This window comes from Dermacentor variabilis, chromosome 1 (genome assembly GCF_050947875.1).
Source record: "Dermacentor variabilis isolate Ectoservices chromosome 1, ASM5094787v1, whole genome shotgun sequence".
Classification (NCBI taxonomy): domain Eukaryota; kingdom Metazoa; phylum Arthropoda; class Arachnida; order Ixodida; family Ixodidae; genus Dermacentor; species Dermacentor variabilis.
This window is the reverse complement of record NC_134568.1, coordinates 202,457,860-202,473,607: the sequence shown is the minus strand read 5'-3', so window position 1 is coordinate 202,473,607 and position 15,748 is coordinate 202,457,860. Positions and strand designations below refer to the sequence as shown.

The 15,748-nt window shown below is 46.2% G+C and overlaps 1 protein-coding gene across 1 annotated transcript in view; it reads right to left on the bottom strand.

Annotated features, from left to right (window-relative positions):
* LOC142591048 (large neutral amino acids transporter small subunit 2-like) overlaps nt 1–15,479 on the bottom strand; it is a 129,225-nt gene extending 113,746 nt beyond the window's left edge. Inside the window, exon 1 of the mRNA XM_075703424.1 lies at nt 14,821–15,479. Coding sequence (XP_075559539.1) covers nt 14,821–15,250 — 430 coding nt within the window. The 5' untranslated portion in view covers nt 15,251–15,479. The remainder of the gene's footprint in view (nt 1–14,820) is intronic.
* Nucleotides 15,480–15,748: the final 269 nt, after the last annotated feature.

The following is a 15,748-nucleotide window of genomic DNA, read 5'->3' as shown; positions in this document are numbered from 1 at the left end:
CTGGCTGGAAAATAGCAACCGAGGGAGAAAGAAAAACAAACTCGATCCCTGGGAGGACAAAAGCACCCTACGGCGGTGCTGTTGTTGAATTGGTCTATGCTCGTGCGATAATTCCCGTGTCGCGTGAGGCTGTACCCTCATTGAATGAGCAAGCGCTTTATGCAAATCACCGCGTTCATGTCTGTTCAGTCCAAACATTACAGTTTTAAAGTCGCACTTATTCTGCACATTCAAACAAGACACGAGGTGGGCTCTCAAAGCGGCAGCGTGAATCTCCTCCGTCACTGTCAAAACTGTCGACGACCGGATATGGTTAGGCGTGCGACCGTGACATACGCCTGTTAACGCGCCGCCACTGGTCAAAAGCAACCCAGTGAGAGTCGGCAGTACCGTTGCGCAGCCAGTTTGCACTACCGGTGGTGTGCAGCCAGCACCACGGGTATATAGTGCAGGCTGTCCGTGTCGCGATAACAAAAATGAAAAAGGTGGCACCACGACAGACCGGCTTCTCATTTGCCAAAAGGGATGCACACGATGTGCATGGCACCGTTTTCTTTTCCTTCGTATGCGAATAAGTCGGTTATTAATGTATGATTCCAATAAGTTCTTGCTTGGAAGTGTCCCTGGCACGGTGTTTTAGAAGTTGCTAGTTACACAAATTTTCCGTTTGAGTGTGCTTTATCCTCTGCGATTGCACGATTTACGAAATTAAGTGGTCCTGTGACGACGTCAGACAGCCTGCATTATTGGGCCTTGTCGTTGCCAAAAGGTCCTACACCATGACGACTCTTCGCGCTAGCACAGAAAGCCACATGAGCCGTGCTAAACTGTCTAAATCCACTAGCTTTAGACAAGTTATTATATCCCCCCCCCCTTCGCCGACGTCCTCAGCCTTTTGCGTATGATAACAGCGTTAGTTCTCTCCATTCTAGGTGCCTTCATTATTCCCATTCTTGACCCCGCCGCCCCCCCCCCCCCTCCAGTCGGGTAAAGCAAACCTGTGGTGGTATTCTGGACACTGCCAATTTCCATCATATTGTTAGATACTGTAATGGAGGCGCTTTGAGCCAACCAGAGAGCCGCAGCAGCCCTGCGAACCAATCAAACCTGGCAAAATGACGAATTCGACAATGTGGCGGAATTTTGCAATGTCCACAAGAGCACCCCAGATCACGGTCGAATTGAAGTGCGCGCACCCTACTTCTTCACTCTCGTTCTTTCAAAACACACGACTGGTCAGAAAGGTGCAACCTATGGGCTACCACGCATACTATATGACACTTGCTGAAAGCTACGAAATCGAACACTTCTATACGTCACTGGCTGAAAGAAATCACCGGAGCAGACACACCGTAGGCATCGCACCAGTGTCGGCAAACTATGCCTATGGCATGTTGGCATTATAATCGCACTAGGAGTTTGCGTCACCGTTCGTGCACAAGCACTGGCCTCGATATTAAACTCAAGTATGCTCATGTTTGGTCAGTTACGCTTCGCGCTTCACGGAACAAAAAGACTTAGCTAGTTCGTCTATATTTAAGACGATTCTGTTTGCTTGAATATACAGGAAATATGGACCATGCACCATGTTTCGAAAGCGTTTTTGACGACGTGACATAACAAAAAGAAATGCATGGCGGTAAATTAAATGTAGTCATATACGGTGGGCAGAACTTACCATGTCGGTTTTCGTTTCAATGTGAGCGTAATATCTTCTTCATTTAAAAAGACAGCCTCGAACCTCCGTTTACGCCTAAATAATACATAGGAGTGTCGCATAGAATGTGTTGTACAGAGAAGTGTTCGAAAAGCAAGGTCCCTATATGTAGAGAAGAAATATCATGCACGCGCCTTTGCTTGTAAGCTGATTCGCGTAAAAAAATCACAATAAAAATACCTTTCTAGTAAACTTAGGGTTTGTGAATGAAAAACAATAAAAGATTCACAGAATACATGTTTACAACTCGGGTCATGGCTGATTCCTTGGAAAGGAGTAACCCGACTTTCTTCCCTTTTTTTGGTACATTAAAGCTAATTTTCAAGATACGGGTAACGCATCACCCAAACAACTCATCTCACTCTGAAGTGCACGATGAGCTGTCATGTGCCTTGCGAAGCAGTTACCGCTCCCATAGTCGTAGTTTGCCTTCATATTAGTAAATTGATATGCTGCGCATTAAGTCAAAGGTATACACAGCAACAAGCCCTTCCCCGGGCGGCCTCGACCTTTCCTTCAGTGTCGCCCACTTCACTTTTTCGTCCATGGCAAAGAGGCTAGACACGCATCCGAAGCATCGCAGTCGTGTAAGACCTCCATTCTGATTTCACCCACGAGCGATATCGGGCGCCGAACTTTGCCCGCGGGCGAGACAGCCTTATCAAACTTTGAAAAACGGCGACAGGCGCGATATCTACGTAGAAAACACCTGTCCAGAAGCTAGGCCCCGACGCAACCACTGTACGCGCTAAGGCAAGCAGCGACTGGATCCGCAAGGCGGCCAACCATTCTCGCGTGTCCGTCGAGACTGGCGGGGGTGCCTCTACGACCTCCTTAAAAGAAAGGATGGTGTGGCCGCATCAGATAAGTTGGGGCGCCCATTCTAACAGTACTGGCGCGTTGAAGCTGCATTTCACGCCAAAACAACGACGCATTACAAAAGCAGAGGGGCATAGTTGTGGTTTTTTCGCGTACAACTCAATAGAACATGCGCACAATTCATGTGAGGCCTTAATCGCAGTCGAAAGTTTGACAAAAAATTCCGCCCCCATTCCAACCTGTGAAAGTGGATGTACAGCGAAGCCGTTGCCGACGTGAGACAAGTGTCACCAGCCCAAGTGACGTTAGACGAAGTTACCCAGGCACCACAAGCGACGTACGCCACGCGTGCACGCACGTGTGCACAAGTGCAGCTCACATCCCCTTCCTTCTAGGCCCTCCGCCAAGCGCATTGTTGAACTAAATTAAATGTTTAAAAGTAAATTGCGTCAGAAAAATGCGTAACGTACGACCTGTACACTAGCTGCCGACGTGATAGCTGAGGATCGCGATACGAATATACGAGAAAACATAATTCTGTTACGCGGAAAGTCAAAGACAAAGCCCTTTTCTAGCTGCCATTTGGGGTTTGTCTGAATACCCGCGGTCGCTAGGCGGCGGTACTATTTTTTGGGGGAGCCACCCCACAAAAATACCGACCAACTAGAGGCCAACAGCTTCGCTGTAAAAAAACAGAAAAAAAAACGAAGCTACTGTACGCATGGCCTCAGTTGACTCCGAGGCGTCTGTTCAGCCTCTCGTTGTTTTCGCACTGCTCGATGACTCGGAGAGAGACGCAAACTGACCTCATTGTCACTTAGCGATTTCAAACGCCGATTTCAAACGCCAAACGTTAAGCGGCTTTGATGCTTTTCACAAAGGCTTTCCATGAAATGATGCACCCCATCTTTCGATGTCGAGAAGAATGGTCGTCAGCAAGAGGACGAATAAACATGCACGCACGAGGCTTCGTCGTTAATTCGCCCCCGGACAAGAGTCAGACTTCAAATTTAGTCCAGTATACGCAATATGTTGACAAGTCATGTAATCCTAAAACTTGCGTTTGAGGTACGATGGATATACGGCTGTACAATTTAGCTGCTTTCTCAGTACTTTCTCAGGACACCGCAGGATGAGGGCACTTTACCACACCGCTGCCGCTATACTGCAACCGTGCACGTGCGTGCAAGGAGCCCAGTGCGCACGCGCAGTTCCCGCCTGCCTGGAGCAGAAGAATCACAATAAACACTACAAACAAAGGAAGCTTAGCAAAGTTTAAGAGCACATCATGAGGAACACAGAACTGTCTCTCTCGCTCTTTCTTTCTTCCTTTCTTTATTTCTTTCTTTCTTTCTTTCTCACACACACACAAGAACGACGCAGACAAAGAGAAAAAGAGAATACACACCGGTGCAACAACCATTGCGTTACGGCGGTTTTGTTTCTTCTTTTTCTCTTACTTTTTCTTTCCTTCTTTTTTTACGCTGGTACGTTCTAATTTAAGCTACTCTGATTGCAATTGTCTTCCTTATGAGAGCTGCGTCTGCTGCGAGCCTGTCAAGGAAACCAACACCCCGTGTTTGCAGCGATAGAACCTATAGTCCGCCACAGGAAATGGCACACAAAAAAACAAAAAACAAAAGATGGATCTGTGCACGTTTCACAGGAGTAAAGCCAGACGCGTTCAATAGCGCGTGTTCAAGTAATATTCAAGTCAAGTCAATTTATTTCAGTCCCGAGAGAGAAGCCACAGTAGCACAAACAACATATCCCACAGCCAATACATAATACAATACTACCAAAAAGTACAATTTTTGTGATAATACAATAATTGCACACTATTTCAATGTGGCTCCGGAGTTTAGGACTTGTAGAAGTAAGTATCGATTCATTTCACGACCATATTTAGTACAGGTAGAGACAGTGTATTGTATGTACACGGGTATGTAGGTAATTACCGTAGTTTCGCTAAGAAAGAATAATCATTATTCGACAGGACCGGCGCCGGTCCTGTCGTTTGTGTTCTTCTTGAGTCCTGGTCTTCTGCGTCTTGCCTTTACTAATTCAAGCATGAACCAACTAGCCCAAGCAAGAGCTTTACTTGAGCATACATGCTAGAAACTGGCTGCAAATTAAGGACATCAAAAATGTGTTTAGTATACGAGTCACGTGTTGCGTTTGCACCTATTCGGGGAGCTTTCTCGTACAGCCTCTGTATTTTAGATATGTTAGAAACTGTAGCGGTGCCCCACAGGGGTTTCACAGGTAACGGCAAGAGGAACCACAAGCCCAATAAAACGTCAGCCGTGCGAGAGAGCTTACAGCGAATTCAAAAGCATACAGCTTAGAGTGCATTCCAAAGTATTTAATTTAAAAAGCACACCAAGCCTACCCAGGATTTTTACTAGAACGTTATTATCAATTGTAGATAAGCCAAAGTGAGGGTTATGTCCATCGTAAGGGCCTTATGTATAGATGGAAAAGTACAGATGTTGTTTTCTAGACATTTAAGTTTAAAGAATTATTTGTGCTCCATGTATTCAGCAACGTGAGTACGTTATTTGCCTCGCATATGAGTTTAAGTAAATTGCGGTCTGTAAACAATAAGCTAGTGTTGTCTGCATAACCACAAAAATTAGCAGTTTTAGCAATATTTACAAAGTTACTTATGTAAATGGTAAAAAGTGGCGGTCCAAGGATACTATCTATCTTTGACTGGTTTGAGGGTAGACCTACAGTCATTTATTTTAACTCTTTGTTGGCGATAAGAAAGGTTTTTAGGTGCGTATAACATCAAGAAAGTTTCCACGGAACCCACAATGTTCGATTTGTGTTAGTAGCGTAATGTGGTTAACACCTTGCAGCAGTTCACAAAATTTCCGAGGGCATACAGTTCGCTTTCGAAACCACCAAGAATAGTTTCATTTCGCGAGAGCACTTTCTGTCGAACGTTACTTGTTTTTCCTTTTTTTTGTAGAACCAATTGACAATGCGTCATGATATTGCGTTTGGTAATAACTGACGTTATTCGTTTGTGTAACAATTTTTCAATTAATTTAGGAAAGACTGGCAGAATTGAAATTGGCCTTTATTTGGACATGTTATTAATGCAAAAGCATTATGTGTCCCATTAGGCAGAAAAGCCGGCGTTGTCCCCAACGAGTGGTAACAAAGACCATCACCACCAGTGATGTCACCAGCGTCTTGTATGACGTCAGGAGTATTAGAGAATTAAAGTTAGAACAAGTTAGACTAAGGAGACTTAATGTGGAGTAAAGTGAAGTAAGGTTGGTACAAGTTATAGCAAGGTGGATTAAAGTAGATTAAAGTGCATTAATGTGGGTTAAGGTGAATTAAAGTTGGTACAAATCAGAGCATGGAGGATTAAGATGGATTAAGGTAGAATTATGAAGCACACGTGACAATGTATGACACCACGTATCATAGACGTAACTAATTAATTAGAGAAGTCATTATGTTTTCCCATTGAAATCACGTCAGGATACTTAAGTGACTCTCAATTTTTTTTCTCCACTTTCATAAATAACGGTAACTTTAGCCACTTGGAAACGGCGAGGAAAAGTGCCTACTTTATCGATTAGGTTAATAATGCATTCCAAAAGAGGCGCTATGATACTAATGATATATTTAGCTGACTGTATTTGTAAACCATCCACGTCACTACAATGACTACTTTTGAGCGTCATAAACTGTGGAACAACCTCTTCTGTCGTGACCTGGAAATAATACGGTCGCATATATTCTCGAAGCCATAAATGACGTACAATAATTGGGTCGTGTGCACTGTGCCCAACAGAGATAAAGGCATCATTAAACCAGCTAAGAAAATTTATATTCTAATCTCCACCAAAGACGAGTTACCAGTCATTTTCGTTTGCCCATGCCAAAAAAGGTGCCCAAGAACAGAATAAACAAGGGAAGGAAGGAAGGAAGGAAGGAAGGAAGGAAGGAAGGAAGGAAGGAAAAGTGGAGAAGGAAAGGCAGGGAGGTTAACCAGTTTAGCTTAACCGGTTTACTACCCTACACATGGGAGAGTTCATATAAGAAGTTTGCAGGGACGACTTGGCCACAATTAGTACATGACCGGGGTTGTTAGAGAAGTATGGGAGAGGCCTTTGCCCTGCAGTGGGCGTAACCAGGCTGATGACGATGATGATGATGATGATTATTATTATTATGATGATGATCATGACATGGGAGAGGGATGGGGGCAATGACAGATGGGGAAGGGGAAGAGAGAGGGAGAGAGCACATAGCACAGCACACACACATCGTCCGTTAGAGTCCATCAATTTGGCATGGTACGTGATATCACTGTCACAGACGCTTGTCCAATCCCCGTCTCTTTCAAAAACCGAAGTAGTCCCTTCGTCGCCTTCACCTGCGATGTCTTCTGTCGGCGGCATGTGAAAATCGTGTCGAGGGACAATGGTCTAGTGTCAAGGTGCGGTAGAACGGATGCCAGGGACTGTCACTGAACATTAAATTCAGGACAGTCGCACAGAATGTGTTCCAGCGTCTCCTCGCAAAGACAGGCATTGCAGAGAGCGTTGTCGGTCATTCCAATGCGAAAAGAGTAAGATTTAGTGAAAGCCATCCCTAGCCATAAGCGATACAGCAGAGTCGCCTCTCTTCGGCGGAGTCCAGTTGGCATACAGAGATGCATCAAAGTGGGCTGGTGGTATTGACGGTTGCTCCGGTTGGTCTGGCTGCTTGGTGCGCAGCATAAGGAGAACGTGATCTCCCGTGCAGGCACTCGAAGTCTGCCAGCTGCGTCGGACCGTGAAAGTGGTATGGCCTCTTCTTGTGCGTCTTCAAGAGCTGCCCGAGCGGCATTATCGGCGTCTTCGCTTCCAGTGACGCCGCAGTGACTTGGCAGCCACTGAAACGTCACGTGGTGTCCTTTCTCCTGTGATGTATGGAGTAGGCATCTAATAGCGAATACGAGCTGTTCGAATGGCCCGCGACGCAGAGCTGATAGTACAGATTGTAGGGCTGCCTTTGAGTCGCTGAAGATTGACCATTGTCGAGGTGGCTCCCGATTCACGAAACAAAGTGCAGCGCGAAGAGCAGCTACTTCAGCAGATGTCGATGTTGTAGGGTGGTCAGTCCTAAAGCTGATGGTAATAGCTTTTGCTGGGTCAACCACAGCACCGGACGAACACTGAATGTTTGTGGAACCATCAGTATAAATGTGTTCACTGTCCGCGTACCTCTCGTGCAGAAGAAGCAGAGTTCTTTCAGCACAGGCGACGACAGTTCAGACTTTTTCCCGATTCCTGGTACACTGAGATGGACTGTGGGGCCGATAAGACACCAAGGGGGTTTCAATGGTTTAGATGCAGCGGTGAAGCCTGAGGGAAGTTGGTCGTTGTACTTGATGATAATTTTAGAGAACGATTATTGGTGCCTGTCTGAAGGTAGTGCTGCAAGGTGGTGATAGGGGGCACGTGCAAAATGTCTGATGTGCGTTCTCAGGGCTTCCACCGTAATGTGAGTTCGCATTGGATGGTCCCGAGCAATCGCAAGAGTTGCCTCTGTTGACGTGCATCTGGGCAAACCAAGGCAGACTCGGAGTGCTTGAGCTTGTGCTGCCTGCAGAACACGAATATTTGTCTTGCAGGTGTTGGTCAGTACAGGTAGACTATATCTTAAAAAAACTGAGAAAGAGAGCTCTGTAGAGTTTAAGCGTTGCGTCTACTGACATCCCCCACGTCTTTCCTGACAAGTATTTAAACAACTGGGAGGTTGCTGTCAAGCGCCGTTTCATGTAGGCCACGTGCGGGCTCCAACAGAGGTCTCGGTCAATAATTACGCCAAAGAATCTGTGGGTTCGGACATAGGAAATGGTCCGCCCATTGATTGAGATGACATATGCCGTCATCGGTTTGCGAGTAATTGCTACTAGTGCGCATTTTTCTGGTGATATCCTGAGACCCTGTTTACACAAGTAGTTCGCTGTCAAAGTGGCCGCTCTTTGAAGCCGCGCACGTATCTGAGGACGTGTGACTGCCGAAGTCCAGACACAGATGTCGTCAGCGTATATTGGAATTTTGATGGTAGTTGGCAAGTATTCAGCAAGTCCAACAAGAGCGAGGTTGAATAGCGTCGGGCTGAGAGCACCAACAAGGGAACGTTACCCTTATGGGAATGGTATACAACTGATAAAATACTCAAACTACATCGCCCAGTGAATAATTCATAATCAACTGTTATTACACACAAAGCGTCAACTATTTCACATTCAATCACATCTTTCAACAATAGCATTACTCGACCGCCTATTTTCTTATCGCGATTCACATAGTAGGTTTCATATCCCGGTATACGAAGCAGTTCAGATTTATTGCGATACCAGGTTTCGGTCACCATAATTACACAAAAAGAAAACGAAAAAAGCTCAGACATGCTTGTTAATTCGTACTCCTGATTTCTAGCCAACTATCTGAAAACAAGAAACCTTGTGACTTTTACCAGTAAGCGACAGACTAAGTCCATGCGGCCTAAAAGAACTCCATCAAAAGTTCCAGTGCAATCGCTGGTACCCGCGTGCCTTCCAGAAAGTACTACATAATTCGCCTCGCGTATAAAGCCAGGTTACACAAGGTTCGGTCACAGAGAAGGATGGTTCGGTGACAAGAGACAACGGATATAACCAGGTACGCGCTTCAATATATATATATATATATATATATATATATATATATATATATATATATATATATACACCATGCGTGTGTGTGTGTGTGTGTGTGTGTGTGTCGCACTTTCGCCCGAAAGGCGTCGCGTCGATTACGATAGCAAATTAGTAGACAACTATACGAAATGAGGATAGTAGTTTTATCGGCCGCATAAGTTTATAAACATTTGCTTACTAACGAAATTAACAAGTATGGTGTCACGCGCGCACAAGCAAACATGAACACGTCTCACTGAATGACCGCGCACACTGGAGTGAGGAAACGCGGCAGCATCAGCGAGCTAATTGATTTTCGCGCTGCCTTTCGCTTCAACGCGACCTACAAGGCGAGAAAACAGCGCATGCGAAGCTATCAGCACTCTGCCCCCCATCGCAGATCGATTTCAAGATTGACCCCGCGCGGCAACGCCATGCGCAGCAGCCGTCAGAGTAAAACGTCCACTCCCTACCCTCTAGTCGGTGCCCTGCGCGCGACGGAACACGGCGCGCTTCGTCCCTCCCCCCCCCCCTGCCCCTGTTTTCCTCGCTTGCGCGCGCAAGATTGCACCGCCATCGTCAACTCACCCTCGCACACTTTCACTCGCACATACAGCATACGGCGCGCGGCGAGGATATTACCGCCATTGGATTTATACGGAACATCACGGCGACGTCGACGACAGAAATGCGCCGGGAGTGTCCATGTAATTGTTATCGCAATAAAATAGGAAGGTAGGCTTCTTTACGTAGGGTGACTTTTCCCAAAATCCTAAGCACACTATCCAGGCATGAATAGTACAGGGGAAAAGGTATCAAGAAAAAGGAGTACAATGATTTAGCGTTGCTGTTGGATGTCTCTTTAAAGCGGCCATGACGCAGTCGTCCAACATTCCTCTGTTTATATTAGTAACTGAGAGCAGAGGGTCTAATGTAGTTATGCACACAAAAAAACTGGGCTCTCAGGGCATATTTCAACCCGAAATTTCAATTTGAAGTCGCTGCCTCTTTACCCATCCCACCGACACCAACGACCATTTTGGCAAGGCTGTGTGACGTCAAGAAGTGCAGGGACCACCTCTGTGTAGTCTGCTTTGAAACAGTTCGAGACCACGTCGGACCTCTTTCTCCACACGCGTCGCCGCTGAATTGTGCACACAATTCCTTCACTTGCGCGATAAGAAGCAGTATAGTAAACCGCAGAGATGCGCCAAAACGCACACGCAACAACGAAGCCATGCATGGCGGCCATGGCGTATTTCGAGCTCTGCATGCAGTCACTTCAGGTGTATGCAGTATACAAAAGCATGGCCTTGGAGACTAGCTTCTATCAGACGAGAGAACCGTTTCCGTGGGTGCCTATTTATTTCACCACCACCCAGCGTCGCCAGACTGCTTTACGGTTCAACTGAGACATTAAAAAATTCGAATACAAATTATCTACGGCACCGAATGCACTCAAATTTTGCCAGCTTGCTATGACACGCGTAAGGTTTGAAATACATGCATAATTTAAGCTAGAAAACATAGTGTCATGGCCCCTTTAATATCACCACCGACGCGCCTAATCGACTGCGCCGGCCGGCCGCGGAAGAAGGGCGCAACGACGCGCGCCCTTCTGCCAGCTGCAAAGCATGCTCGCGCTTCAAAACAATTGCGCTTCGAGAAAAGCAACGTGGCTAACGTGGCAGAACAAGTCCCAGCTGGCACACTGTGTCTCCAACGCACGTGCCCATGAGTAAGACCACGTGTGCCCCAGCTGCGGCCTCGACTTCATAAGCGCGCAGGGAATATGGCATTCGGGCTCGCACGCGATCGGCGCTCTGTAAAATAAGAGGGGCGCTTCACTCATCATTCATATCCTCATAACTCATATCACGTCTCGGAAGCTTTACCTCTACCTTTCTCATTCTCGCCGTTATTTGTGGACACCCTGCACTGGTTGTAGCTGAGCGCGAGTCCCAAGCCGCTGGAACCCGGAAGGCGTCACGTAAATGCATGGGCGGAGCAGTACTTTTTTAACGCGAGGAGGCAATGAATAAACACAATAAACTTTCATGAGGTGTAGCGTTGCCAGATATGTTTGTTGTCACCAAGCTAAAGAGGCTGATGAGGAAAGAAGAAACATAAACGGTCGACATTTCGAATAATGCAATAACGGGCGTCGAGTATCAAGCGATATATACCACTTGCTATCACTAAAACATCATTTTACAGCGTATTCACAACTGGACACGCGTGTTCGTTTCACGTGTCAGCTATTTGCCCATGCACGCTGCACTTTACCAATGAAATGGTAAGGCGGTCTGTTCTTCAAGCTCCCATTTACCATTCCTATTTCGCCCATCTGTGCACAAACAAATCTTAGAATAAACTGAAGCCTTGTTACATCATTTGGCAAGATTTTAAACACGACCAAGATGGAGCAATATATATATATATATAGTCACATCATAAGAAGCCAACAAACACTGACACCAAGGACAACATATATGTTGTCCTTAGTGTCAGTGTTTGTGGGCTTCTTATGATATGACTAATAAAAATCGGGCCCCTCGGTTAACCCCCTTTCCTCTCGTTTATTTATATATATATATATATATATATATATATATATATATATATATATATATATATATATATATATATATATATATATATATATATATATATAAACGAGAGGAAAGGGGGTTACGAGGAAGTTCTTTGCAAAGAAAAGGTCGGCATAGAATTATACTCCCTAAGATTGAGCTGCAGTTATTCGCGTTACAAGGGGAGATATTCCCAGAAGAGTTCATAGTAATAATGCTGGCTATTCGTAAACTATTTACATACGTGTAGCTCAAAAGCCGTTGTAACAGTGCATATCTCTCTCGTCTCTCTGTTTGTTCTGCTATCTCTTCAAGATTTCGTCAATTGAGTCCTAGCACCTGTTTCATATGACTTCCTCGAAACAATAACATTTTCTATCTTTCTTTTTTCTAGTAATAATTGCACTGGTTCATGACGCTTTTCTTTCGAAACCATATGTGTGCCATATGTGCCTCCGAGATTGGTCACGCCTAATATTACTTACGACAGCAAGTTATATTTAGTGTATGGATCCTGTAATCTTGTCTGGAGCTTCTTATTCCTGTCCTACGACGCAACAACAGAATTAATGCGGAGCCCGCCACACCTGTGCCCTTCATAGTCAAACTGTAAATCCAGGGCGAACACCCGTATCAGTTATTTACAGCTGAGAAGTACAGACGTCTGAGAAGCTCAGCCACCGCTATTGCGTTGGTGAGAACATCGACAAGTAGCACTATAACTTCTTCGTGCGGCGAGAGCGACAAGTGCGGGTTATTCCTTTCGTAAATCTACGCACATTGTAGATATTCTGCAAATGCTGATGCCTGTACGTTGTTCAAAGATGAGGGGTAAAGCACAAGTGTTAGGGGAGGCGTCGGCCATCCCTTGGCTTTTTCGGCCGCTGCCCTTCATTCTGATTCCCGTTTGGTGGAGGTGTGTGCAATACATAAATTTAGTGGAGTGCGAAAGAAAAACATATAAAGCAAGGTGCCTTAAAGCACATTTTACTAAAGTTGCCGAAGGCAGCTTTTGTACCTCAGGTACGAAAGTACCTGAGGTACAAATGAAAACAAGTTTGCGTATAATGTAGTTATTTTAATCTGCAGAGTTTATTGAACTCTCCTGCGGCCGAATTCACTGTTCGCAAGTGCTGCTCGATAGTGGCCAGCCGCCTTCTGCTTTTACCATCTGCTCTTGCAAATCGTTTTAAACTTGAGAACTTTTTGTGAATACCGGTCCTGATTATTAGGAGCTTGCTTTTTTGTTTGTTGGTTTGCCTGCTTTTATTTGTTTGCTTGTTTATCCCGTCTGTGGCAAATACATACACAACGTGGCACTCAATGCGCACTTTGCAGAGACCTGCCATGGCTCCAATACTAGAGATCAATCATATCGCGATGTTTTATAGTCAAACGCTGCTAACGCAAAGTGAATAATTATAAAGGATATAGGTAACACGAAGCTTGCAAAAGCGTCACGGTACTGTCTCGTTGAGCACCAGGAGCCTATTTAAGCCAATTTTGCAGGAAAAAGATGTTTCTCTGATGTAGGAAGTCGCCACTGTTTTGCGTCAGCCAACTCCGTCCTATTTCGATGCAGGCACGGTGCACCGAAATATGAGCCATTTACATTTTGCGATGGTGTGGAAGTCGGGCTGCCGAAACTCGCAGCTATCCTTGTTTGCATCCATTGTTCTTGCCATCATTTTGCATGTTCTGCGTCACTTTACATAATTTTTGTTCATCAACAGCGCATTATTATTATTATTATTATTACTATTATTATTATTATTATTATTCAAAGCAATACTATCGGTATAGGCGAGATTTTTCCAGCTACATAGAAAATTTCATTGCCCTCCTATAGTATAAGCCATAAACATTGAAGACGCATGACCTACACTGCCATGCACCGATATATGCATTAGATTCCAGTAAGAACTCCTCAATTTATTAAATGCCGTTTTATGTGATGCAACAGATATTTTTATATAAATTGGAGAAATTCGACGCGTTGTAGAGAATAAATGCAATGCTATGGTGACCTGCTCTGTGCGTACAAGTGGAAAAGATCGTAACGTCAGAGGCGTTGTCTATGAGAGCGCGCACTTTAACACTATATGTTCGACTTGGTACCTCGGCTCCGATTTAAGCTGTCGGTGTATCAATTTCAGCGGAGAGCTAACCAGGCGTTTCTTTTTTTTTAAAGATTATTATTATTATAAAGCAACTATTCCTCTAATGTGCTTCAAGTGGCTGCAAGTTCTCCGCCGAAGATGTTCGAAAGCACAGACATGTAATTCGCTCTCGGCCTTCTCCCTGGCACTCTTTTGGCGTACATTTACGCCGATGCTAAACGGCAAAACAAAGAAGTGATTCACGGGTGACGTTGTTCTCTAGTTTTGCTTTCGCGCGAAGCGTTCTATCTATGATGAAACACTGTGAGCTCGCTAGAGCTTCGACGACTTTCCCTTCGCAAAGAACGATTGCAGTGCTGTCGCAGTCACAGTCGCAAGGGGCCGCCGGCCTGCATTACGGTATATTCTAGTCACTATAATTACGCTGTGAATAGGCACGTGGTCACCGATACTATCCCAGCAAAAAACGTATGTCGGGCGGAACACTCCCGAAGAGCAAAATAGCGTGAACAGAGGACGTACGTTCGCTTTGGTATGCCCAGCCAAATAATTGTATGCACAGCTGTTTGCGCCTGAGCACATTGACGTGCCTCAGCACAGAGAGAGAGAGAAAGAGAGAGAGAGAGACATTTTAATATAGCTGTGAGTGTGACAGCCTTGTCGCTCTCTCTCCAGGAGCAACAGTATAGCGGTATGCCACGTGCACCTGATTGAAAAAAACGCAAGATGATGCTGACGCCACATCTGCTGCTGATTGTTAGAACAAGTGACGCTTCTCTGTTCGAATGTGCGCGCGCTTTACCGGCAAGCGCGAGCGCGTGGCAAGCAAGCGTGGCTGCGGCGTGTGCGCGCGAAACAAATCACGACGACACTCACAGAGGCAGACGATGGCCATGAGCCTGAGTGCCAGGTCCGGTGGTTCGCAGTCCGGGTACAAGGGCTTCACCATGTATGTGGCGAACGTAAGGCTGAGAACGGCGAGCGTGGCCGGCTGCACTACCAACACCGTCACCCACAGCCTCAGGAAAGCGGAGAGCGGGCCGAACGCTTCCAGCACGTACGCGTAGTCGCCGCCGGATCTTGGAATGGAGGTGCCCAGCTCGGCGTAGCATACGGCGCCGATCATGGAAAACAGACCGCACAGGACCCATATGACAAGCGAGGCGCCTACAGAGCCGGCGTGCTCGAACACTCCCTTCGGGGAGACGAAAATACCGGAGCCGATTATAGTGCCGACAACGATCATGACGCCACTGAAGAGGCCGATCTCCTTTTTCAGCTTCACCCGTCCGTCGTCCTCGGCCATTTTCAAGCGTCTCAGAAAGTGCGCTTCGGAGCGGCGGCAACGTGCACGCGTTTGACGGCGCAGTCTGCGAGCCAACGCACAAGCCCTTCCGGCGGCGACGACTCGCGCACTGACAGCGGCCACACACCGCGTTCAGTGACACGAGTCGCCTTTCCGGCCGCCTTCGTCGCGGGCGCCTCTGGTGATGCGCCGGCGCGTTGCAACAGTACCGGAACCGGAATTCTTCGTAGGGTGCCTCTTGCGCAAACCGACAGAGGACGCGCGGACAGCAGGGCGGCTATGCGCGGCGGGAGTGTTCAAAACGTGGTTCAAAATGTCGCAGCTGCATGAAAGGTTCGATCGGAAATTGTCGAATGCGTGGATTCCTTCGTATTCTTTAAGGACACGTGTGTTTAACAATCCAGTTTCGTTCGTCACTAAATGCGGCTTTATAAAACGCTGCGCATCTACTATTTGCCGGTTTCCAAAGCTGTCGCTCGTTTTTGTTGTTGTTGTTGT